At 60.1% G+C, this 26,392-nt stretch overlaps 1 protein-coding gene across 1 annotated transcript; it reads right to left on the reverse strand.

Moving 5' to 3' along the window:
* Window positions 1-234: 234 nt before the first annotated feature.
* On the reverse strand, window positions 235-26,059 carry TMEM201 (transmembrane protein 201). The gene is made up of 11 exons (XM_072975447.1): window positions 25,790-26,059; window positions 19,162-19,282; window positions 18,389-18,583; window positions 17,017-17,193; window positions 15,515-15,867; window positions 14,652-14,855; window positions 8,934-9,166; window positions 5,309-5,380; window positions 4,360-4,659; window positions 3,403-3,540; window positions 235-2,266 (listed from the first exon to the last, which is right to left on the reverse strand). The coding sequence occupies exons 1-11, from the start codon at window positions 25,900-25,902 to the stop codon at window positions 2,169-2,171; spliced, it is 2,004 nt and encodes a 667-aa protein (XP_072831548.1). The 5' UTR covers window positions 25,903-26,059; the 3' UTR covers window positions 235-2,168.
* Window positions 26,060-26,392: the final 333 nt, after the last annotated feature.

The following is a 26,392-nucleotide window of genomic DNA, read 5'->3' on the forward strand; positions in this document are numbered from 1 at the left end:
AGGCCGCTGACCTGTTCAGATCCCTTAGCCCTTCTGGGGACACAGCCACATGGCGCCCACCACCCAGAACCGCAGGCCTCTGGGTGCTACCTCGAGCTCTGTACTGGAGAAACCAGTGAGTGAAATCTCTCCTTCCTTGGCTGGAGCTCCCCACCCTCCACCCGGATCAGGGCCCTTCCCACCCCGGCCTGAGCTGTCTGAGCAAACGGAATCAAGACAAGACAGGCTGAGGTATATAGTTCAAAGGTTGGTATCTTTTTTGGTTTCCTTTTTAACTTTTGTAAAGAAAAATAAGGTTGTGTTTCTTGTTTGAAAGAAAACATAAGTAAACCCCTCCCCACCCAGCCCCCCCAACTGCCCTTCGGGGCACCGGGACCCCTGGCCCTGGGCAGGAGGGGCTGCGCTGGCCCGGGCGCAAGAGGAGGGAGCTGGGCACTCTGTCAGGACTTCCTCAGGGCCAGAGAGGGAGGGCGTTTGGGAATGGAGTCTGGCTTGGTTAGGCAAACAGTAAAATTAAAAAACTCAACACACACACCCACTATACAAATGGGGGCCAAGAGGCACCACCTCCGAGTTGGAACCATTTCTGGCAGTTGGACTCAGGGGCCTGGTACAGCCCCTGGCCCCCCAGTTCCCCATGTTCTGGGGTGGGGGACAGGGCAGGAAACAGTAGCTCCCAGGAGTACAGGGAAGTCAGAGCAATCCCTTCCCCACATGGTAAAAAAAATTACTAAAAAAGCACCCAAAGCTTGAAAAAACTAAACCTCCCTGGCAGGGAGAATTGGGGGCATTCTGCTTATCAACAGAATGCCTACCTGGCAAAAATGTGTAGAAAAATAAAATTAAACTTTATCCCTGAATGAGAGTGAAAACCCTTCCCCTGCCCTCACAACCCTCCCCCGAGGCTGCTGATTCCTCCCCAAGGGGCACAGACAGGTGCACTGACACGCACAAGTGTGCACGCACGCTGCCCCACACCGTGTCCAGGGCCCAGGGCAGCGGGGACTGGGGGTTCCGACATCCACAGACACACAGTCTCTCACTCCTCACAGCACTTTGAGGGTCCCTGTGCCAGGCTGAGGTCCCTCCTTCCTCCTCTGGGTTGGGGGCGGGCAGGATGGGACCCCAGCACAAGGGTGGGGGCAAACCTGCAGTATCGGTCAGGAGGGCAGTGGCAGGATGGGGTTGGGGAGTAGGAAGCAGGCCAGCTGAGGTGGCCTGGAGACAGATGGAGGTCACGCTGAGCCCACCGTGACATGATGGCAGAATGAAAGCGAGGGAAGTGGGGGCTCAGTGGCTGAGGGGCTGAGGAGCTGAGTTCACAGCAGGGTGGGGGCAGGGGGTCCAGTTTCATCTGAGACCCATAGACTTAGGGGTCAAGCAAGGCCCCTGTGGACAGTGCATGGGGGAGGGGCCTGGTAATGGGGTGGGGAGGGTCCTGGGTAGTGTTCTCAGGGTCACTGGGCTGCTGCTGGGGAAGGTCACCAGAGGTAATAAAATGGGGGCACACGTAGACAGAAGAGCCTTGGGGGTGCTTACACTAGTCCAGCCAAGCCCTCAAGACCCAGGAACTGAAGAGCCAGAGGGCAGGCCTAGCCTACAGCCTACAGGAAGGGCCAGGACAAGGACGGAGGTGCTGGTCCTCAAGGGGCCTGTCCTGGGGAGGTTGATTCTCCACCAGACCATCCCTCCTTCCTCCCCCGAGGAGCCCAAGGCGCCCGGTGGGACAGGGGAGTACAGTACAGAGAGGCGATCACAGGCCTCGGGCGCGGAGCCAGGGCTCAGGCCGGCTCCTGCTCCCATTACAGTAGTAGAGGCAGCCCTGCCAGGCAGGACTGGGTGGTGGGGAGGGGACCCCGGGGTCATGCAGCCCCTTGGGGTCCCTGGCCTCAGGATCAGAGTGTCAGCACCAAACACACAACTGATATCAGCCAAGGAGGTGGGCGGGGAGGGGTGTCACCCCAAGACCTCGCTCAGCCCTGCAGTCGGTTAGATGGGGAGAAGGCGTCCGGGCAACAGGACTCCATCTGGTGAGGTCAAGAGCCCTGGCGATGAGGGCGGAGGCGGCAGCCCTCGGGGAGGGCTCTGAGGCCGGCAGTGGTGGGAGCTGCACGCACCTGGGCGCACCCTCCGAGACTCTCTGGGCGCCAGGAGGCTGTGGACGGCAGTCAGCGCAGGCTCTGGTATAGGTAGGCAGAGGTGAAGAGCGCGTTGGCAGCCAAGCTCACAGCCAGGAGGCTCCGGATCAGGGAGGGGCCAAAACGACCTTCCAGAGAAAACAGAGACACAGTCAAAGGCACAGAGGTCCTGAGGAACCCAAACATCTGCCCCGCCCACCTGAAATGCAGGGGTGCGGCTCTGCAGCCCCGCCCCAGAGGCTCTCCTGGGCTGCGGCCCCACCCCCACAGGCTCTCCCCAGTTCTTTCCTGCTGCCCAGAGACCTTCCACCCAGAAAGACCCTGAGGCCAGTTGGCTAAATCCTGACTCCCTGAAGGTGCCTCCTTTCCTGACCCTGGGCCATCAGGCAGGTACCCAGCTAGGGGGGCATACACTTGTTTCTTGCCGTGGGGGTAGGCGGGCTGTGGCAAAGGCTTCACAGGCACGTGACACAGGGGCTTTAGGGCATGAGTGCCCTGCCCAGACCTCAGAGGCAGTAAGTTGCTGCCTGGGGTCCCCAGCCCCAGGTTGATGCTGCAGAGTCACATCCCAGACCCCACCTGATTTTGGGGAGAGCACCCGTTTCCAGTCAGCTTAAGACAATCATTCCAGGAAACTTCCTCATACACACACACATCTCCCACAGGGCCCGGGGTGGGGGTAGGGGGCCAGGAGCTGACCACTGGTGCTTTACACAGAACCAGGACTTGAGATCTGATCTCACACCCTGCCCCGCAGCCTGCGAGCAGGGGAGCCGGGATTTGAACCCGGGCAGCTCAGTGCCCAGTGCAGGCCTGCAGCCTCTGCACCGGGCCCAGGCGCTCCAGGCCAAGCCCATCCCAGGGAACTTTCTGCAATGGTCAAAGTGTTCTCTATCTGTTCTGTCCAGGAGGGCAGCCACAGGCCACATGCAGCAATGGAGCACTTGCAAGGTGGTTGGTGCAGCTAAGCAACTAAACTGTTACTGTTATTAAATTTTAATTGTTAAGTTTAAATAGCTGCCTGTGGCTAGAAACTACTGGAATGGCGGAGATCCAAACCCTAATACAGTCTGGGAATGCTGTCTGCTGAGCCCCAGGCAGAATCCAGAAGGTGCTGGGGGAGCAATCAAACCATCCTGTCACCCGAGGGCCCTTTGAGGGGCTGTTCTCTGTCAGGGTCCCAGACTGGAGACAAAGGTGGCTGCAGACCCTCAGCCCCGACACTGCCCTGCCCTCCACCCGTGCATTGCATTGCGGTGCAGACCTCGCCAGGTAGCGGCCTCCTCTGCGCACCCTCTGGTGGTGGTGTCCACCACACAGGAGGACGACTGGGAGGAATCGTCCTCTTTCTTGATGGAGCGGCTGCTGCAGGTGCTGCCTCTTTTTGGCACTGACTTCATGTCTGCAGGGAGAAGGGGTGTTTCAGTGGGAGCTCACAGCTCACCCCCAGGGACAGACGCGGGGCAGCTCCACCTCCAATCCCAGGACGGTCCTTGGATGGGGCCAGCCAGCCAGCCCTGCCCGTCCCAACTCGCCTGGCCCGCCCTGGGCAGTGGGCAGTGGGAGGCCAGGTCCTCATTCAGGTCCTGTCCGCGTAGCTGCCGTGAAGGGAGCTGGTTTTAGATCAGAAGCAGCAAACTCAAAGGCCACCAGGCGGTGGAAGACGATGGCCACAAGTGAGGCTTCGGAGGGGGCAGGTCGATGGGGCAGGGAGTGGAAGAGGCTGGGGCGTGGGACCTGAGCCTGCCCTTCCAACTGTCTGGCCAGGATTCCGGCCCAGGGTGGCCAGATCTTCTGACATCGTAAGAGACAAAGGAAATCCACATGTTCATGTGAAAGATTTAAAAGACTGAGGCCTAATTTTAAAAATTTAAAAATGCTTTGCAGAAAAACACCATTTGAGCAAAACAATAATATCTGCAACCAGATTCAGCCTGATGTGTTTTTGATCAATTCCCAGGAACAGAGGACCCTCAAGGTCAATTGTAAAAGAAGAAAATAAAATCAGCCAACAAAGGGCCAAGTCCTGGAGGGTTCAAGGTCACCAGAAGCCAGGCTGTGGGTGTCTGGACTTGGGGGAGTGGCCACACAGTCGGAAAGGAGCCAGAACAGGTCCTCTGTGGCCTCTTGACAGTGTTCCCACCGCTGCACACTGACCACAGGGGCCTCCCATGGCCTGCTGGGCTCTCCTGCCTCCGGGAGGGTGGTCACAGGGCCGTACCCACGGTGTGCTTCATGTCCCGCGTGGGCTGCCTCTGTAGGACCTGGGGTGGCTCGACGGGGAAGAGGCTGCCGTTGTGGGGCGAGTGTTCGTCTGAGCTGCTGGGGGTGTTGGGGGCCTCTCCGGGGGGCGACGGGAACAGCAGCAGCTTCTGCCCCTTCAGGTTGAGCCGGGCAGGGCTGATGAGGGGCCGGCGGTGGCGCCGAGAACCAGAGCTGGAGGCTACGGAGCCGGCTATGGAGGGTGCTGGGGAAGGGAGAGGGGAGGAGGGGCAGCTCCCTGACAGCATTGAGAAGTAATCTGGGGGATGAGGGGATGACAGAAACAAAGATAACAACATGGCGTGAATGTTTGCTGTGGTTACAGTGGTGGCTCTTTTGTTCCTGTTTTTCCTCTATTAACCCATGAAGAGAGACAAGGCTGGACCTAGACTGGGGGTGCACAGGGGACACCTGCTGGGCACTGAGGGCAGAGGGGTCTGCATCCCACCAGGCACCCGAGGGAGGAGGACCATGGAGCCTCAACCATGTTCTCCCTCTGCTCCGCTCCGATTTCTACTCAAAGGCCCTGGTACCTCCCTCAGCTGAAAGTGAGGCCTGGGTAGAAACAAACGGGAGACCAAAGGTCAGCTAACCTAAGCCCTGCTGATGGCGGAATCCCTCAGTCATCACTTAAGAATGACAGCATCGTACCTAATTATAGAAACTATTGTGCCCATTTCACAGGAGACTGAGACCCAGGGGTGTTAGGCACTTGCCTGGGGCTGCACAGTAGGGAGGCACAGGGCTGGGATTTGAACACAATCCCCTTTGGGGGCTCATCTAACCCCAAAGCTCATGCTTAACCCCTCTGCTGTCCTGCCCCACACAGCGCTTTGGGGACCTCGGCCCATGGACCACCCCTCCTGAAGCAGCTTCCCCATCACTCCTCTTGGTTCTGTCCTCCTCACCTGAAACTGGAACCTCCGTGGATCGGGATACCTGGGACGGTGGGCGGCTCCCACTGAACAGATACCCTGAGTCTGGAGAGGAAAGAGAAAGGTGACATGGGGCACCCGTGGAGACAGAGCCTCCTCTGCCCTCACATAGTCCACTCTGCCAGCGGTGTCGCGCTGTCACAAGAACACAGGCTCTAGACCACTGTCTGAAGTTCGTTGGGCACATCCTCACCTTGTAGATGAAGAAATTGAAACCCACAGCAGGCCACACACGAGATCAAGCCTGATGGCTGGTCCCGCACCCTTCTTTCCAATGAGGTCTGGATGCTTTTTTGAGTCCTGCCTCCTCCACCAGCCCATCACCTGACCAACTGCCTGCACTGGACCTCAGGGCACCTGAGCACTCCGCTCTTTCCTCAGTCAAGTGCACCCCAAGGGCAGGGACTCCATCTCACATGTCCTATTCCCCCAAGGGTCCCACTGAGAACTGAGTGGGCAGAGATCCACCATGTGCCCAGTGGGCACTGCTGCGCCATCGCCCAAGGGGCTCTGAGGGGCCCGTTGGCCGCAGAGCACCGCCCGACCTCTCCACCCACCAGGCCCAGGGACACAGACTCAGGTCAACCCAAGTGATCGGGCGCAGGTGGCCATGTGGCCAAGCACAGCCAGAGTCCTTTCAAGAACCTGCTCTATGGGCGCCGGGGAGGGGTCTTCCTCCTGGGCGTGACTGCAGGGACGCAGGAGTGAGGCTGCAGCAAGAGGAGCAGAGGCCAGCAGAGCGGAGGGAGATAGTGCTGGGCCTGTGACCCGGGCCACCAGGGCCGATGACCCACACAAACCTCATCCTCGGTCCACCTTGACAACGGAGACTCTGGGACCCCACCCATCACCTGACGTTCTGACACCAGCCCGCCTGCCAGGGAGCTGCCCTGCCGCCCTCGGGGCGGTGGACCTCCTGAGCCCTTGCCTCGGGCCTCCCAGGGTGACAGGGAAGCTGCCTGTCATTTGCAGTGGGTGGGAGATCTTGCCCCGAAGGTCTGAACTGGCTGTAGGGGGCCCCTTGGCTCGGCCACGCTGGTCAGTGTGCATGGACAGTCGGGGAGCGCTCGGGCCCACAGCAGTCTGCTCTCCTCCGCCCCAAATTCCACTACAGAACCACAGGAAGCAGAGAGGGACACCCTCCTAACATCAGCTCGGGGTGTGAGCACAATGGTCTGACCTTTGACCCCCTGGGAAGAGCTAAGCTTCTAGCTGTATCCCCATCCCATAATGATAACAGCAGCCATGTCCACTGAGGACCCTGTTCTGGAAGCTTCCTTGGCATGGTCTCATGTCAAGCCTTCCACAGCCCCAAGGCACAGCCACCCATTTCAGAGGAGATGTTAGGATGCAGGGACCACCCAAGGTCACGGACTCAGGGGCCCCACTCGTTGCTCCCAGCTGGCCCGGTGGCCCCTGGCACTGTGTTTCCTGCATGTACGCAGTCCTCATGCAACCCCATGGAGTGTATTACCAGGCTCCCTTACGGGTGGGGAATGGGAGGCGCCAAGAGGTCAGTCCGAGGCCCCCATTTCCCCTCCATAGACCAGCAGCCTCGGACCGGGTGGGGTTTTCTCTGGAGGGAGAGGTGGGTGGCAACCGTGACCTGGGCTTTTGGTTTTCTAACCCTGTGTTTACCTTGCGGGGAACCTTTGGAGCAGGAATGTTCCCCTCGGAGGTCAGGTTCTTGCCTGTCACCCTGTGGGGTGATTTATCTGACTCATTTCATTTTTTAAAGAACAAGGCAAAAGGGAGCCCTCCCTGGGCAGCCAGCACCCCTCGCTCCCCAAGATCGCCAACACCAGGCTCTGGCAGGGCCCGCGTCCGAGCTGTCTTGCAGGGGCTCGGGAGCTGGGTCCCGACTCCAACCCTGGAGGCCTAGAAGCCTCTCAGGCTCCGGGTGGGGAGCTCCAGAGAACACTCTTTTGGGGATGGATTTAGCGACAGAGCCTCCCAGGCTTGGGGGGCCAGGGCATTCCACGTCCTCTCCCCTCTCCTGCCCCTACTCCAGCTGCTGTTCACGAAGGGCTCATGGAGGCCCCGTCCGCCGGCCCCAGGTCTGAGCTGGGCCAGGTCTCAGCTGTGACTCGCCTGCCACGGGCAGGGGCTCAGAACTCTGCTGAACAACCATTCTCGGCAGGGCAGGTAGCAGCCACTCTCCCCCAGCAACATGGCTCACGTCTGGTTACACGGAAACATCTGGAGTCCAGGTCTCTGTACGACTTGAGGCTCTCACCCCTGAATCCCACCCTGAAGGCCTCAAACACCATCCACCGCTCAGCTCATGGGTGTGTCCCGTGAACAGTCCCTCCTGCAGCGCGGCCCACCCTCTACCCAGAAGAATGCTGGACTGCACACTGGGCAAGAAGATGGCTGGGCTCAAACTCTGGGTCCTGGCAGCTGCAGAGGCTGGGCAAGAGGCGGAGGGAAACCGAGACTCACGGAGGTGTTGGACTAGAGCAGCAGCCCCTGCTTGGGGGAGTCGCTGAGGAGCTTAAATGAGACACTGCACGTCAGCAAGCCCGGCTTAACCAGACGCTGCCCACGTTCCTAGAAGCCTGGTCCTGCTGCCCAGTCCGCCACACCCCGAGGGCGAGGCAAACCCTGTGTGCACCAGGTGGCTTCCCAAAGAGATGCTGGCCATCACAAAACACCCACAGGGCTTCACGGAAGATCTGTGACAGGGACCAGGTGCTGGTCACACCAGGACTCCAAAAATGCCACTGACCAGAACCGAATCCCTGACATCTAGACCACACAGAAGGGCCAGGGGCAAATTTCCCAGTCCCCAGGATCTAAAAACAACAGCAATGAATTAAGAAATGTGATAAAAGATAAACCCAATGGGCCTGGACATTTATCGGCTGGATGCCTCAGCGCTTTAAATATGTCATCCCCTTTAACCCTCACTGAAAGAGGAGAAAACTGACAAGATGGCTGCTGAGTGCTTCAGGCCTGCACTTCCAGCTAACCTGCTCCCCTCCCTGTGCACTCTTTTCTTAGAATAACTCATCCTTTTACCCTAGAGGTCTTTAAAGAAGGTCATGGACTGAACCTCAAGAAAACGGGCAGACCCTCCTCAATTCCCCCGTAACAACAGCAAGTTCTTATCAAGATGAAAGGAATGTAGCCCCTGTTCACATCCTGATTGTTATCACCCTCCTGCTCCCATTTTTCTATAAAACCCCAGGGCCCCAACCCCAAGACAGGCTCACAGTCTTTAAGGCACTAGCTTGCTGTGACTCTCTTTGCCTGGCAAAGCAATAAAGCTGCTCTTTTCTATCCTCCCCAAACTCTGCCTGACTTTCAATTCAGCCATCAGTGTACAGAGGCCAGTTTTCCAGCAACATCACTACCACCACGAGGCAGGTCCCACTAATACCCTTTTTTTTTTTTTTGAGGGAAAATGAGGCTCAGGATGTTTAAGTCCCTTGGCTACGGCAGCTACTGAGCAGAGACACCAGGATTTGAACCCAGTTCCGCCTATCTCTATAGCAGGAGCTCTAACTGCCCTCCTGCACCGTCTCCCACCTTGTGCTCAGCCAGAGACCCTGTGCCCAGCCGCCCCTAGCCCCCCTCTGCCCGCCCGAGTCCTTACCTGCTCGTGTCAGAGAGGGGATGGTGCCCAGCGAGAGGGCCCGGCTGAGGCGGCCCGGCAGTGAGGAGGGCGAGGCCCGTCGGGGCGTCCGGAACAGCTGCTGGTTGGCGAGTGGCAGGAAGCCGGGCGGGGTAGGGATGAACAGAGACGGTGAAGAGCCTGTGACACTCGGGCAGGGGATGGCCAGGCCGGGGCTAGTGGGGAAGAGGCCGGCAGAGTCTCCTGGGAAGTACCTGCAAGAGCCCATGGGCGTGGGAGAGAGGACCAGGGTCAGCCTGGGAGGGCTCTGCAGGCGGCCTCCACATGGCGGGTCCCCTCCCCTCTCCCACGGTGTGAGGTGGGGCCTGAGTCGGGGTCCCAGAGGAGGCGTGTGTTAGTTGAAGCGGAAAAGCAGTCCGACCACATTCACGCCATTAGGAGCGGGTGGCTGGGAGGTGCCAGCGTGACCCACCCCTCCCTGCATGCCCCCTCCCAACCCCCAGCTTCACAGCAAACTAGTTCCACTACGAGTCTCAGTATTAAAGTGACACTGTCGCCCTTACCAACCTCACGCCAACCCTTCATCTTGAAGCAAAAACACCCAGCCCTGCGCCATGTGCTCCGTCAGGCTAATGGCCTTGGGCTCCTCTGTGCCACATCCACTCAGTGCCCAGAGCCTCCTGACAGCGGCCGAGCTCGGGGAGCCCCCTGCTCCCCAGGGCCCGACTCCGGGAGTCTCACTGCTGCCCTCTGCTCTCAGACACCAGCCCCTCCTCTAAAGGCCCTGGCAGAGTGGAGGGGGAGGCAGCCAGGCCTGGGAATCCCCGGGAAGAGGCTCTTGTGGGACACCAGCCAAACTTGACCTCAGAAAGACCCGTAAACGATCGCAAGGCAGTTCAAAAGACGGAAGGTGACAGTGTCTCTTTAACTCGAGAATGGTACAGATCACACAACAGGACCTGGTGGCCCCAAGCCAGAATGTCAACCATGCTTCTGATTAAGGCAACCGATTACAGAGGGGGAGGGACAGAGGCAGTTAATACATTATTAGTCCACCGTCTGGACGGAGCTGCAGGGGGTCCAGCCTTACCTCAGTCCCAAGGGACAACTGAGCCCATGGACAATGTGCCGACGGACAGGCAGGCTGGCTCAGGCCCTGCAGCAGAGCTGGGGGCCGGCTAAGGGCCCCACTCTGTGCCCATCACAACCGCACACTCGGGCACCACTGGCCAAGCTTCACTCCACTGACTTCCCTCTTTCACCCCTGCCCCTGACTTCAGACAAGTTTATGAGGAAAGTGTGGGATCAGCCTATGTCCCCCTGGAGGATCATGTGACCTCCTTAATGCCTGTCAAAGTGCCAGGAGGCCACCTGGACTTCAGAATCAAAGAGGGGGACCCAGTATTTCAGGCACACAGGGACAGCGAGGCAGGAACTCATCAAGCAACCTTCAGAGGAGTCTGGTCAACCTGGCTGCCCCAGCCTGGACGCGCCTGCATTCCACCTGCTGACCTGTCCTGCCTAAGCCTGTCTGACCCCCACCTCCTTTCCCTCAAAATGCCCGGGGAAGGTTCTGCCTTTAAATGCAAGATATAATCTTGTATTGTCATTTTAGAATTGCGACACCATTTGGCAGGACAGCTGCTTCCTTGGGGAGTGGCCCGAGGTCAGGGGACCATCAGGCACTGAGGGGCAGTGAAGGTGCGCTGGGACCTTTGGCCAGCTTACTCCGATCAGGCAGGGAGCCCTGTCCCCAGCTGGGGCCCGCACCTCCCAGAGAACTCGTCTCCCGTGTGCAGCAGCAGCCTGGCCACGGCAGGGTGCGTGGGCCTGGCAGCAGACACGTCAAGACCTTTCAGCGGGCGGCAGGAGGACTCGGCGCTGGGGCCCCTGAGCCACCCCACTGGGCAGACCACAGGCAAGACCAGGAGTTGGCCAAAGGCCCCCCACTGCAGTAACCAGCAAGTAAGAAGAGAGGGGCCAAGTCAGGCCGCAGGTTTCAGAGGTGGCCAGCTGGGCCCAGGAGCTGGGTCTTGCTAGCTCTTTTCTGCTTTTCCCAGATCCTTCTCACACCTGGGGCTGCCCACGTTTATAACTTGAGTGTCTCAGTCACCTGGCACAGGCCACAGGTGCTTTCCCAATCTCTGATGCCACTAAAACTGGTGGCGCTGAGGGGGAGACAGCTCTTCATTCCGACCCCTCTCGCTGGGACTTAACTAGCAGATCCTTGTGAAGCGCCAAGGGTGAGCCCTCAGCCTGGAGCCGCAGAAGACAGTCCCCTTGGGCCCCACCTCCGCCAGGCTCCCGAGCACTGCCTGAATATCAGCTTCCTCTGGCAAGGCCCCCCCACTGCCTGTGCCCTCAAACCCCGTCTCAGGGGCACTCAGTCCGGAATCCCAGTCTGGCATCCGCCGGAACCAAGGGGCTCTGGAGCAGGTGGCAGGTTGTACTGCAGCCCACCTGACGCTGAGGGGACGTCTGCTTTTCCCACCTAGACCCCACCCCAGCCAGGAGCGGGAGGAGAGAAAGGACTATATTTTAAGCAGCGGTTTATTGAGACGACGAGGAAAAACACAACCCAGCAGGACACCTGAGGATGGCCTGGCTTCAAGCCGCTTGGTGCCCACGTTGCCAGCTCCCACACCTGACTCCGGGGGGCATGCTCGTCCCCCAGAGCCCCCGCCCCCTGTGCAGAAGCTTCTGAAGGATCGTGAAAGAAAAACAAAGACGTGGTGCCTGACGCCCACGGGTAAAAGCAGGGCCCCGGAGGCATTTATTGAAAATACAGCATCCAAAACACTACATCTACGGCCGGGAGTTGTGATTACAGTGATTAGAGGGTCACTAGACAGTCATCCACGTTCTACCACACAACAGAGGACAGGACACTCGGCAACAGCCATGGGCCGAGGGGACACGGGCCCCTCTGGGTGGGCTCTGGGGCAAGCATTATGGGGGAGCCCGCTAGGCCCGGGGCGGGAACCCCAAGCCCAAAGGGAGAAGGCGTCCAATGGCACCTCCTTCACTTCTCGGGGACCGTCACCCCGATCCCGGACGGTCAGGTGGTTGTCCCCAGCGGAGGGGAGAGGCCCCCAGCAGGGACGCCACGTTCCCCGTTAACAAGGCATGATCCCAGCGGCGCCTGCACTTCCTCAGCTGTTGCCAGTACCGCTGGAAGGCGCTGCAATATGCTCCGAGGAATGAGACTTCAAGGGACAGGTGGGTACTTTTAAAACACCACACAAATTCTAAAAAGGCCAGGAAGCCTTCCTTTGACGGGGTCCATCTCATGTCACGAGGGCGTCTTCCTGTCCCCGCTAGAGGGCAGGAAAGACATCTGCTCAGCAGGCTCCTGGCCAGCGAGAGAGCCGGTTCTGGTTATTATAAATAATTTAACTTAAATACACACATACACACAGATGTCCCGCTTCTACTCAACGCCAAGAAAAACAATAATTAGCATCGCGCCGTCAGTTTCCTTGAGAATAGGAGGTTCCAGATACAAAGGCACGCACAGCCAACAGACACTGGTTCCCCGCCTGGCACTGGTCCCCTCTCCCTGAGGCTGGCTGACTGGGGTGAGGGACAGACAGGGGCTCCCTCCCCGCCGACAGGCCGGCCACCCACCCCTCCTCCTCGTCAGTGCTCTTCCAGCTCTCCCTCCAACCAGAGCAAGCCGCGCCCAGCCAGACGGGCCTGGTCTGAGGCCACACAGCTACCTGGGGCGGCTCCGGACCCACCCAGGCTCTCCCACATGGATGCCGAGGGCGGCACGCCTGCCACCCCATCGCTCAGGTGAGTGGGGCTGGGTGGCCAGAGAACACGAGGATTCGTGCTGGTGGGGCTCGGGCATGACTCCCCTGCGCCCTGGGGGCTCTATGAGGGCCTGACCAGGGCACTCTCACCTGCCCCTCAGGCCCAGCTAGTCGATGGCCCTTTCCTAAGTGTGACACATGTAATCAGCTTTTGCCTTTCCCGGGCTCTGATGTGCAGAGGGGAGGGGTTGGCACACTTGGGGCCACACCTAGAGAGGGGCTTGTGGTCACAGTGATGTGTGGCAGTACACAAGGGCCCTGGAGGGGTTGCACAGCCCACTGAGGTCACCAGAGGGCAAGATGCCAGGCAGGGGACAGCCTTGGTCTACCTTCCTGCTGGAACCGTAGAAGGCAACCCCTAGGCTGAGAACCTCCTCCAGATGTGGATGGCACCTCAACTTCCAGAGCATGTCTACACCAAGGTCAGTACCCAAGGGCCCTGGAGAGGAGGCCACCTCTCATTCCACAGATAGCAAACAGGATGGGACAGCAGGGCCTGGCCAGGACCACACAGCTGTCCCTCCCGTCCTGCTGACCCAGGGAGAGCGAGGCTGTGGCAGCCCTACCGGGAAGCGGGAAGCAGGAGCCTCGGTGCTCTCCATGAGGGACTCCAGGGGCCAGGAGGAGGGTAGTGACTGGCCAGAGAGGGACAAGGTGACAATGACCTGATGTCATCATGGGTCTGTGTGTCCTTTGGGCCCCTTACCCTGTGCTAACCTCGGGGAGTCAGGACTCTTCCCAGGCATCATATTGGGGTGGGGCTGGAGGAAACTGGGGATACCCCTGGCATGGGGGGAAGGAGACAGGGCCAATGAGAGCAGTTCAGGCCCCACAGTGCCAGCCAGCTAGGGCAGCCCTGGCCCGGGAAGCCTGAACCCCAGTCCCTACAGGGAGTGACTGGAGGGCTTTCCATAAGGGTCGGGGTCCTGCCTTTCCAGGGCAGAACTGGGGGCTTCCCAGAAGATGGGCAGTGTGTGTGTGCTCGAGTTCTGTATGGCTCACAGTGATGCCCGAAAGACAGATGAATAAAGAGAAGAGTATACAGACTCCACCTCCCCCGCCCACTTGGGTGAGCTCCCACTACAGCCTGGCTGTTAAGAAGGAACTTGCTGACCACAGGAGAAGCATGGCCTTTCTACCATCCACCTTGAGAAGGGCCTTGCCCCACAAACTCATGGTAGAGGCCAGTCTGGGCCTAAGAATTGCGCTCTCTGTTCCCAGGGAAGGAGGCTGAGGGATAACAGGGTCTCAGCAAGGCCTCAGAGCAGGGAATCCAAGGGGCAGCCCTGCCTCCTTCTGGTTCCACCAGCTCTGGCAGGGCTGGCTGGGCAACGGGTAGGACCAATGGGGCAGACCAGAGAAGTGATGCTGGGACGAGGTAGGGAGCTCCGCTCTGGCCCCAAACCAGCAGCACCTGCCTGGGCCAAGCAGCCCGAGTTGTCAGGCCATACGGCATGGGCCCAGCGCTCGGCAAGGCAAGAGGAGAAGCAGACAGCAGGCTCTCAACCTTCTCCCACTGGTGTCAGAGCCAGGAGAAGGGCCGTGGCCAGCGTGGGGGTGCCCAGAGCCACCAGCAAAAAGCCACGGGTCAAAGGCAGGCAGTGTGGGGGCCGCCTGTGTTCTGGTCTCAGAGCAGTGAGGGGGTCTTTGGCCAGAGAGGTGGCAGCAGTGGTGAGCAGCTAGAGAGCACCTGGGAGCACGCTGGGTTGGGGAGTGGCTTGGTTGAGCCAGAAAGAAGAGGCGGGGAGGCCCGACTTCTTGGAGAAGGGGCTGGGCCAGGATCAGGGACCCTAGGATGGGTTGGGGTGGGAATGAGGCAGGTAAGAAAGATGCAAGACAGAGGTGCCCCGTCCGGGCTGGGGGCAAAGCCCTGGGCCTGTCCGTCCGTCTGTCCTCCCCCCGCAGTCACTGCTGCTTCTCTGACCTTCGAGGCCGGAACCTTCGTGGGCCCGTTGACTTCCTCGTGGCCACGGCTGCCGTGAAGCCCACCAGGCAGCACAGGGACGTGGTACTGAACTTGAGCGTGTCCAGCCAGCTGGGCGAGGCAGCCTGCAGGTACTGCTCGGCCAGGTGCAGCCCCAGCAGCAGGGCCCACAGGCAGGTAGAGAAGGCGTCGATTCTCCGGAGCCTGCAGGGAGAGCGGGAATGAGAGCCCATCAAGGTGGGAGAAGAGCTCTCTCGCTCCTATGATGTCCTGCCTCCTTCATCTGCACCCCTGGCCCCGCTCAGGACAGAATCCAGGGCCAAGAGAAGAGCGTAGGCCTCTTGGTGCAGCGTCCAATACTTAAACGCTGTATGACTCTGAGTCAGCATTGCTCCCGAGCCTCAGTGTCCTAGTCTGTGAACTGGGGCTAAGATACCCGCTGAGTCACTGTGGGATGACACAGACACTATTTGGTACAGGGTCTGCAACTGCACGGGGAAGCAAAGCAAGGACCCAAGGAATTCCCACCTGACCCTCCAACAACCCACGAGCTAGATTATCATCACTCCAATTCTGCAGGTGAGGAGCCTGAGGCGCGGAAGCGAGGCAACGTGGCCCCAGTGGCCCTGGCACATGGCAATAAGTGGTGGGCTGGCTCTGACACTGCTGCCCCTCTAAGGCAAGTCACTTGCCCTACTCTTGCCCACTGGATTTCCAGCTGCTGGAGAAGAAGGATGGAGTCTTGTTCCAGCTGCATCATGGAGCTCAGCCCACAACTGAGACCTAAGCTTTCCTCCCACTGAGCCCTGCCCCGAGGCCACAGTCCAAGATGCAGACCCCCGCCCCGCCCACTGCACATGTACCTGATGCGGCCGGCCAGCACCATGGCCAGCAGGCAGGTGAGCAGACCCAGTGTCACGACGCCCACCTGGTGGCTCTGCCCTAAGGCCCAGGCCTCGTGCAGCTTCTCTGCCACGTGCTCCGGCAGCAGGCCCAGCAGCTGCCTCCAGCCCTCGGCCCCAGGGGCTGTGCCATTGTCAGGTGCGGCCGAGCCATTGCCACCAGGCGGCAGCGCTGGGGGCAGGGGGCCCCCAGGGGCAAAGGGGTTGTTGGTGCCATACAGCGCAGTGGTCAGCAGGAAGGCGCAGGCCAGGAAGGCAAGGGCACGGAGCACGATGACCTGGACCGGGGCCTTCACCACAGATGAGCAGAAGCTCTGAGGGAGGGACGGAAAGACTGGTCAGTGAGATGGCCAGAGCCACCCACCCATCCTGGGGCCCACACCATGCACAGGGGTCTGGCCAGGGCCCCACAGTCCTTGCCCAAGAATCCACTCAGTTCCTGATGGCCAGACGCCCTAAATGCTGACACACTCTTGGCTTGGTTTCTGGTTTACCACTGGGTCCCATTAATCTGTCTCATTTCTGGGCCGTCATCCCACTGTGAGAATTACTGAGTGAGGTGGGGCGGGGCACTGCGCTACCACGTTTTTCACAGAAACCCTTTTCATGTTACAGTGAGCTCTTCTTTCAAATTTTTTCAATCATGAAATTCGTATCAAAAATTCCTATTGTGGTTTTAACTGGAATTGTAATAAATGCACAGATAACTCAGGCCAAAGTTAAGTTAAAACATACAGCAACAAGTCGTTCAGTCTGGGAACAGGGTGGAGGGGAGGAAACCAAGGGTCAGGGTGCCCTGCTGGGCAAGCGGGCATGTGGGCTGGTGGCGTGGCCGTGTGGTCAGGGGCCTGGCTGCATGCCAATGGGACGCACCTCTGGGGAGCGGAGGGGGTGGGTGGGAATTTCTCTGGGGAGGATGGTTTTTACTTTTAAATCCACTTACTACTATGTCAGATTTTTTAAAACCATAACATCCCTTTATCTGAATACAGTGGATAAATTAATGATGACTTCAGCCAGCCGGTCCTGGGTTCAAATCCTGGTGACACGGCACACCAGGTGTATGGCCCTCTGCAAGGTACTTAAGCTCCCTGAGTTTGGTTTCCATAGCTGTAAATGGGAGTCACAGCACTCAGCAAAGTGCCCACCACAAAGGTGCTGTGAGGAACCAACACAAGGGCTGGGAAAGTGTCCGGGTGCAGCAGGGAAACTCAGAAACCCATCAAGCAGGCAGGTAACAAATGCATCCTGATACCAAGCCATTCCGCTCAGGACACCTGCTCCACTCCGGGTCTGGGGACAGGTTGGTACACGGCCCCACGGGAAGGCTGCTGCCCCAGGGAAAAGGACCTCAGCTCTGAAGAGCTGCCCTCCGGTCACCGGGCTGAGTCCTCTGTGAAGGGGTCTCCTGCACAAACCTGGGGGCTGTGATGCCCAGAATGCCCCGGGGCCACCCCTCAGACCTGAGTGTGGGTCTGGTCAGCCTCCCGGCGCTTGAACTGGTGGCTGAGCAGCAGGGCGCGCAGCTGGCGGTTCTGGTGCTTGATGTAGTACTCGACGGCCGCCTGGCAGGGCCGGCACAGCTTGTACATCTGCTCCAGGTGGTGCCGGTACACCTCGATCTCCTCGTCGTACCTGCCCTGTGGGGAGCGGGGCAGAGGCTCAGGGGCCTGGTGCTGCCTGCCTAGCAGGTCGGACCTGAGTTCATGTTCGAGCAGGGTGACCACGGGCAAGTCGCCCCCACGCTGCACTGGCTTCCTCCACCGCCCAAAAGGACAAACGGCCCCCTGGGTGCGGTGAGGGCATCGGGAGTAAGGGCCACCCAGAGCCCGGGACGCAGCAGGGGGCCTCAAGTGACAGGAGACACTCTAGCCAAGTTCTGCTGCTCCACAGGATGCACCTGGAGGCCAGAACTTGGGACATGGCCCCGCTCCCAGACACCAGGGCTCCAAGAAGGTGGGTGAGCCACGAGAGAAGGTAGCTCTGGGCTGACACCACCTGGATGCAGACAGATGGACAACCCAGAGATGGGCGTGCCTCACCCCTTAAGCCTAGGGCTCCAGGCAACACTAGAGAGCCCTTGGCTGGGCCAGGGCTTTAGTGGGAATCAAAGGTCCGCTGGGCTTCAGGGACAGCACAGGAGACCTGAGTCCCATCTGTCCTCCCCCAAGAGATGCAGCAGCAACAAACCTCTCCCCTTACCCCCAACGTTCCCAAGGGAGCCAAGCATTTCTGTCTGCAGGGCCAGAGGGTTATCTGTTTGGTCTCCTGCTGAGACTGAAGACGCCTCGTCACACGCGCCTTCCCTTCTTTCCGCCGCTTCCCCATCTCTCCCTGCTCAGCCCAGGCTCCCCTCCATTTTCCCCCTTCCCTCCTCCCTCCCTCCCTCCCAGGCTGGGCCTTGGGAAAGTCCATGTCCCTGGGCTTCAGCTGGGACTTTCTCCTGAGGTCGTGGGATTCCCAGCCTGGGCGAGGTGGGATGAGCTAGATTACAGGGCTGCTGGGCCCAATGGGGCCAGGGAGACAAGCCCTCACATCCAGCTTCTCAGCAGCACCCATCTCCCTTCCTCTCCCACAATCCAGGAGCACCCTCCACCAACTCCAGAGCAAACCGCCTGCCGGCAGCAGGCAAGTCACACTCAGAGGGACGTGGACAGGACGGGTCCAACAGGGCCCCAAGCTGGAGCCAGAAGACCCTACTCACCTCCCCCGCCCAGGGGCAAACCCCTCTGCCGTGAGGCCAGCACGGACAGGGGCAGGGTGAGGAGGGGGTTCCCCTCCAGATGCCTCTCGGCTGCTCTAAAGCACTTCGGCCCCTCCCCGTGCCCACCTCACCTCGTCTCTTGGCGAAAAGGCGGCCAGCTGCTTGATCTTGGTGGTCTGGTGGTGGCTGCACCTCCTACACAGCAGCACCTGGCTGCTCACCCACTGTGGGGGCTGCGCGGGGCCGCGGGGGCTGGGCACGCTGCTCACCACGTGGTTCAGGTGCTCCAGGTACTGGGCAGGGATCGGCTTGTTGTAGTCTCCGTTCTGGGGGAGGAAGACCTGAGTCAGGGGGCTCCATCGCCACAAGCCTGGTCCCAGATTGCTAACACTTTCTTTACATGCAACACAGAAGCTCTTCTTCCGAAGAAACTTCACGTGGAACCCCAACAGGCGAGACACTGGGAATGCAGCCTGGAACCCCCTTATCCCCCACCCCCACCCCGTATCATTCCTCAGGACCCAACTGAGTCTGTCACAGGGGTTGGCGAACAGCTGGTGGGCTGCCACCCATGTCTGTGAACAGAGCTCTCCTGGACCACAGACACACTTAACTATAGGGGCTCGGCAGATCCGAGTGGGTGCCAGGGACCTCACGGCCTTCGAGGCCTGAACTACTCATTACCCGGCTCCGCAGAAAGCCTGCGACCCCAGGCTAGTGCAGAGCAGGGAACGGGCTTCGGAGCCAGAAAGATCTGGGACTGAACCCAAATCTGCCTTTAGTGGTGTGACTCTGAACAAGTCATCTTGGCTCCCTGAGCCTGTTTTCTCATCCTCCAAGGAGGGGTGCAGGGCCAGGGTGTGGGGCCCACAGGCCCGGGACGGGAGGGGACGTGTGGCCGCACCTCTTGGAAGCCGTTGTACTGCTCGCAGTGGGGGCAGTCCCAGCAGTTGCGGTTCCCGTAGGGCACTACTGTGTCCTGGTTGCAGAACCAGCAGTTGACCACGGTGTGCGTCGGCTTCATCCTGGGGACGAGGACGGAGTGGAATCAGTGGGGAGACCTTGCCAGCAGCGTGACGGAGACCAGGGAGGATGTGCAGGAAGCAGGCCGGGGGAGGAAAGGACGCTGTGAGGGCGAGGACCCTGACTGGACACTGTGTGTCCACCTGCTTCTCCTCAGCCCTCGAGGCAGACTCCCCCCCGACCCTGGGGGCAGCTGGAGACTCACCAGATCCCTCGGCTCCACGTGTCCACATGGGGACCCAGGTCCACCAGGCCCCACTGTTCTGGGGCTCAGGCATGGGGGCAACGAGGCTCAGGGCCAGCAGGCCACGGGGCAGACAGTGACCAGCTCCAGGATGCCTGCCCTCCCCGCAAGGCCTGCAGACCCTGGGCCTGTTCCCAGGCTGTGGAAATGGTGCTCCCCGAGGAGCTTCCAGATGGAAGGAGCCTCCTGTGCTTCACAGAAATCCCCAGGACAGCGAGGGCCAAGGAGGCCAAGGGGTGGGGACTACAGACAGCTGCTCAGTCAGGGGCTAATCCTGACTGGCAGAGGGACAGGGCAGGCCAGCTACAGGGGCCTGCACAGGCCACACATGTGGTGACAGGTGGGGTCTGCAGGATAATCCCAGCCCACACATCACAGGATCTATGCTTAAGGCCCCTCCATTCATCTCACTGGCTGTGTGTTGGGGGGTGGTGTCGAGAGGGGGAGAGGTGCACAGCAACTGCCCAGCAAACCCCTCCAATCCCAGGAATTAAAACAATGCGGGTGATGAGTGGCAGCTCTTTGAGCCCTGGGGTGCTGGCTTTGCTGCTCCTGTCCCCCTGCTCACCCTCAGAGTCCACCTTCAGCCTTCCGAGTCTGGGCCTCTGCTAGGGTGGGCAGCCATATTCCACATGGACACCCCACTGTCCAAAGGCAGCTTGAGCCCATGCTTCCGGGAGCCAGAGTCCCTGGCCCTGCCAGCTTCTAGCCATGGGCTTCTCCTCTCTCAGCGTCAGCCCGCGTCCAAGTGGGGGTAATCCCAGAACCAGGGCATCTGCATGTTACAAGGACCCAATGACACAGGACACACTAAAGGTGCTTCCCAACACAGAGCGCTGGTTGTCACTACCCTGTCCCTGGGGTGGTCAGGGGCCTGGAAGAAAGGCTGCCCCCAGGAAGCAGAACTCCTGCTCCTGACACTGCAGCTGCCTCCTGGCCTTGCCACTCCACTGACCACAGGCAGGTTCCAAGAGTTCTCCAAGCCTCAGTCTTATCACCTGTTAACTGGGAACAAGACACCTCAAGTGTGGGAAGTGCTAACAGTGCTTGGCTAAACGCCCAACATCTGGTAATTAATGTGGGGATGTGGAGGGGAACTGGAAGCCTAGAGAGAAGTGGACGGAACCAGACCCCGCACGGAAGGGTCCCAAGGTCCACAGAGGGCGCCCCCAGCAGCCCTAACCCAGCTCAGGCCAAAGCCCTCATAATGGATCACAAGGGACCACCTTGTCTCCAGCATCGAGTCAGCAGGCAAGACCCAGAAACAGCAGCACTGGGCAGTGCAGCCTTGTGGTCACCATGTGGCCTTTGGGGAAAGTCATTCTCCCTCCTGGAACCTCCAATGCACTCCTTCATTTGGCCATTGGGGATAATGATAATCCCTGCCCCAAAGAGGCCGCTGAGAAGATCAAACAAGAGAACTTAGGAAAGCGCAGAGCTGGGCAGGTGGTCAGCGGAGGCATTCTGCCAGCTTCTCTGGGCTTCGTGCAAAGACCAGTGGAAGGAGGCAGCTAGCGGTGTGGGAACCTGCTCTGCTGAGATGCCAGCACTTGGCTTTCTCTTTGTTAATTTATACCTGCTTTACAGGTTTCTTTTTAACAGTGCACAGGGGCAGGTCCCCAGGGGTGATGACGTAGGCTCCTCTGCCCCCTAGGCCCTGCTGTCCTCACGATGGGTCCGTCAGCCTCCTTTGCCCCAGAAGCCCACTGCACCCTGGCTGGATAAGAGCCAGCAAAAGAGCTGGCAGCCCACAAATAAAGAGAGACAGGAAGGGAGTAAGAGATTGGCCCCAGGGACCAATGGTGGGGAAGCAGGAGCCAAGGCTTGGGTCCAGGGGGACAGGCACGGAAGCCCCTTCCGCCCAGGAAGTCATCATTTCCACCCTGAACCTCCATCTCTGTTGCTGGGGAAATGAGCCTGGCCTTGAAAGCGAGTGACAGGAAGGGGAGGTGGGAAATTAGCCCTGGCCCCCGGGCCACCGGCTCTGGTTCCTGTCACCCTCAGCCCTTGGTAATCCCTGCCCGGGGTTGAGGGCTCCTGCCACTCTGAGTCTTGTGGGTGCTTATGGGTCACATCTGGGGGCGCACTCACGGCTGACCTTACAGCTCGAACAGTCTTCACAGCTGCCAGGCAGGTGGGCCTGGCCTCTGGGCCCACACCCACGTCTACCAGGGATCTGCTGGGTCAGTCTGTTTTGAGCCAGCAGCCCAGGTCCTGCTCTTGCTCAAGGAATGTCCCCCACCCTGCTCCCCTCCTAAACTTCTCAACCCGCTTCTCCCCCAAGCCAACAACCTCCGACCCCAGTGAGGCTCTGGGTCAACCCACAATTCGTGGTGGACAGTGTCTGAGGTGACAAGACACAATGTCCCTGTGACAGTTAGAAGGGTCCTGGCCAGGCTGCCTCAGGGAAAAGGTTGGGCCCCAGAGGCCGGGTGGCTGGGAGGGTCTGGAAGGTGCTAACCCAGCTCCTGCTACCTGCGTGCTGTGCTCTTGGCCAGAGGAGGCCCGAGGCAGCCAAGGGTAGGAGGAGTGCCTCAGGAGGAACCAGGGGCAGTTGCACACTCTGGAACCATCCCTCCACAAGCCCCAAACAATGGGGAAGAAAAAGATGAACATGTGCCCCTAACTGTTATCATCCCACTGGCCCCAAACACAAACTTTTAGTTACAACAAAGTTTGTGCCTGACACCCTGCCAGGCCCTACAGGTCTGGTGGGGGGCCGAGGGCAGGGGGTCACTTCTAGCCCACCACTCTGAGGGCTGCAGCATGAGGCCCTGGGCCCAGGACCCTGCCAAGGACTGGGCACCTGCTGTGAGCCCAGCACTGTGCCACATGGAAGGCTCAGTCCTTGTCCCAGGGGGCAGGGTGGGCAGAATGGGGTTTGTCAGAGACTGGTGAAGGCCAATGTGTAACCAGTCTCCACCAGGCTCTGAGAAACCCCCAGAGGAGAGCCAGGCCATAGCCCGTGACTCTAGGCACCGTGTGCTGGCCCAACGGGGTCTAGAAGATGGTCTCTGAGAGTCAGGCTAGTTTCCTCAGGGAGTCAGCCTCTGGCAGGACCCCAACAGGATGTCCCAGGACAGCCTCATAGGGGAGCGGTCCTTACTAGACCCTTATTGGCTCCTCACTTGCTCCTCTGTGCCCCAAGTGGGCAATACATGTCCTATTCACTTGGGAGAATCCAAGAAAGTGCCTCCTGGGCTGCGGGACAATGGCAACAACGTGCAACTCAGCGCCTCTGCGCTGGACCTCCGGCCTCAAGGTAAAGCACACTTAAGTCCACGGCAGTCCTGCCAACACTGAGACAGAGAGCCCCCGGAGCCACTCTCGGGGGACCACCCTGGTTATTCAGCACAGCCCGTGCAGGCTGGGCACACGCTAGGCTTGCAGAGAGGCAGAGATGAGCGAGGTTCTCCACTCCTGACCCGGACACAAGGACAAGAACGCAACCTCACAGGGCAGCTGGTGACAGATGCCACAAGAGAGAGCCAATAGGCGGAGCATGTGCCGTCACCCTGAAGAATGGGTCTGCTGGCCAGCAGGGCAAATGAGCAGATGGCCTTCAAACAGACGGGACTGCTGGGCAAGGGGGGGGGGCACCCGGCATGCGTGCAGGGAGCGGGGTCCCCTCAGCCAGAGTGTGCGGCACTAGGAGAGTGTGGCGAGAGGTGAGTGGGAAACAGGGACTCTGGACGAGGCTCTGCTCCTATACCCAGGAGGCTGCATCCTTTCCGTCTCTAAACACCAGAAAGCGGACAATCCAATAAACACCTGTGGGGGCCATGGGAGGTCCTGAGCAGGGATGTGCTGGCAGCAGATGGAAATGACACCAAGCAGCAGAGTCCGGGGGTGGGAGTCTGGGTGGGAGAGGCACGGGAAGCCACTAGGACTGTGTGGGTACAGGGTGAGCAAGCCCAGGAAAGCATAATTCGGGCTTCCACAGATTTCCAGTGGGTGCAGAGCAGCAGCCACATCACCCGGTGAGGACCCAGAGCGCGGGGCTGGGTTACGAGCTGAAGGGCTGGAGTGAGGCGGAGCTCTGCCACTGAATAGGTGGCACCGCAGGGCAGGCCTCCGTTTCCTCGTCTGTACAATGGGGACAACAGTAGCACCTGCCTCCCAGGTTACACAAAGTCCAGTCCAGAGGACTGCCTGGTGGGAAGCCAGGGTGGCCCTGCCTGAGGCTCGGGGGGGCTCCAGCCCTTCAGAGAAGTGACCTCTTCCCCCTGCTCCGCGGGCAGGCTTCTGTCCATGTTTCTGTGCTGAGCCGGCAACCACCCACCTGGCCAAGTCGATTTCCAAAAACAACTCTCCTCACATGCTCTCCTAAGGGTCATTCAAAACCCATACTGTGGCCAAAGCCAGCGTTCCTCACAGTCACAGTTCTTCCCCCAGAAGGGAGAAGGGCTCAGTCTGCGGGGCTGGTCTTGCTTCTAAATTGTGACAGTGTCCAATTTATGACCCCCAACAAAAGCTCCAGGGTAAAAGCTCAAGCCTCCTGGGTAAGGGCTGGTCCTTCTCAACCTACAGGACCCAAGGCAACACCAGGACCCTGGCATCATGCCACTAGAGTGAAAGGGCCTCCTGGCTTCACTCCAATCAGCTCACCCATCACGGCACCAATGCCCCAGACGCCTGTCTCCGAGAGAGGGAAAGCTGTGGCTGGCAGCCCAGGAGGGGAGATGGGACCCCCAGGGACAGCTGTAGCACAAGGCAAGAGCTGGAGGCACAGTGAGTACACCTAGTCCAAGTCCAGCTACACCAACATAAGGGGGCTACAAAGCCTGGTGACAATGCCGGGCCCAGGCTCTGATCCTTGGGCTGACATTCCCCATGGCAGGTTAACTGGGAGGCAGCAGTGTTCAGAGACAAACCGGGCTCTGGACACATCTCTGCTGTCAACATGCTCTGGGAATCTGAGCAGGTGGCCTGATACTTCTGCACCTCAGTTCCCTCCTCTATAAAATGACTGGTTTGAATCAGTTGGTCCTGCAAGCCCCTCCAGCTTCCAAAAATTGGGCAGAAGCTGGGACACGCAAAGGCGTGGGTTGTCAGGGACCCTTTGAGTCCGCCCCCTCCTCAGCCTGCCAGTCTGGCTTATCCTGCAGACACAGATGATGTCCCTCCTACCCCTTCCTCCTCCGGGAAGCCTGTGACTCAGTCACCCTCACTTCTTTCCTCCTTGGGTGAGAAGCAGGGCTAAAGAAGAACAGACAGATCCTCCAGGCTCAAATCCCAGCTCCCCCACTTGCCGTGGGCAAGTTCCTTCGCTTCTCCCACCTAAGAGCTGAGCTTCGAACATCCCTTGCTGAAGCTACAACCCCACCCCTTTATCCCTAGAATGTTCTCACCACCCCATCTTTTTTTTCCTGTGCCCTGGAAGGTGGATCAAGTAGGGAGGCAGTGGGGCTGCCCCTGAGGCCCTGCTGAAGCAAGAGGCCATTAAGCTATTATCCCTGACCATGGAGGCCCCTGAGACGCCAGCTCTGAAAATGGGGGTCAACACGATCTTTGAGCCTAGGCCAGGGCGGCGGGCAGCCACTGAACCCGCTCAGCAGCAGCGCAGCCCAGTTTAAAGACCTCGGAAGTATGTCAGGCTTTCCTACTCTTGGAGGCTGTAGTGCCCAGGGGTTAGGGATGCCGGCTCCACAGCCAGGCTGCTACAGTTCACACCCTGACTGCTCTCATTATTAACAGTTTATGTAGCTCTTTTGTCTCTCAGCCTGTCTAGGCACAGCAGGGGTTGTGACTCGGAAATGGGCTAATGTGAGATTAGAACGATGCCTGGGACAGCGCCTGTACACCAGAAAGTGCCAGCTAGGATCGTGCCACCCCAGCGTGCTCCTGAGGACCAGGGATCCGGGCTGAAGGCGAAAAGAGCGCAGTCCGACCCTCGCTCGACTCTCCCGCTGGATTTGGGGGCCCTGCAGACCCTGCGGCTCCGCCAGCACAGGTCTCTGCGGGGGAGGAAGTGCGTAACCCACGCGCTGGCTGTCCCCGCCCGCTCCACATTCCTGAGGTCCCCCAACCCACTGCTCAGCCGCTTCCCACTAGATTCCCCGCACGGTCTTCTTTCCGGGGGCGGGGGCGTGCACAGCGGGTCTCAGCGCGGGGGCACAAGGGCCAGGCCCCGCCGCCACGCCGGCCTCGCGGCGCACTGTCAGGGAGGCGCCGGGCGGTCCCGGAGCCGACGAGGGCGGGAGGGCCGCGGGCGGAGGGCGGAGGACGGGGGCGGGCCGAGGCCGCGTGGGCCGCGCGCACTCACCTCCGCGCGATCCGGTAGAGCAGCACGCCGGCGGCGGCGCACGCTGTGACTCCCAGGCCGCCGGCCAGGCCGGCCGTGGGGCAGCGGGCCAGCAGCGCGCTCACTCCCTCCATGGCTCTCCGCGCGGGCGGCGGACGGCGGACGGCGGACAGGCGGCAGGCGGCTGCGGCGGCGGCGGCAGCGGGGGGACCGAGGGCCGCAGGCGTGACGCGAAGCGGCGGCGCGCGCCTTCTCGCGCCGTGACCTTCGCCGCTTTGTAGCCGGCGCGGGCCCGCCCCCTGACTCGGCGCGCTCCCGCCGTGCAGCCAATCGGAGCGCGGGGCGAGCCCGTTGGGCGGGGCGCCGGCGGAAGTCGCGGTGCCGGCCCGAGTGCGCCCTCCCGCGGCCAGAAGTGGGAGGTGTCGCGGAGCCCTGCACCGCGCTCTCCGTTCCCGCCGCGCCTCTCCCGCAAAGTCCAACTTCGGCATCTCGGCTGGTTTTAACTAGTTTCCCCCGTTAGTTCTGTCTTCCTAACGCCTAGCCAAACCCGGCCCATGTGCGCGATGCTGTTTTCCAGCAAGTTGGAGCTTCTTAAACCACTTGACCGAAGCCACTCCAATGATC

Source organism: Vicugna pacos, chromosome 13, assembly GCF_048564905.1.
Source record: "Vicugna pacos chromosome 13, VicPac4, whole genome shotgun sequence".
Lineage (NCBI taxonomy): Eukaryota > Metazoa > Chordata > Mammalia > Artiodactyla > Camelidae > Vicugna > Vicugna pacos.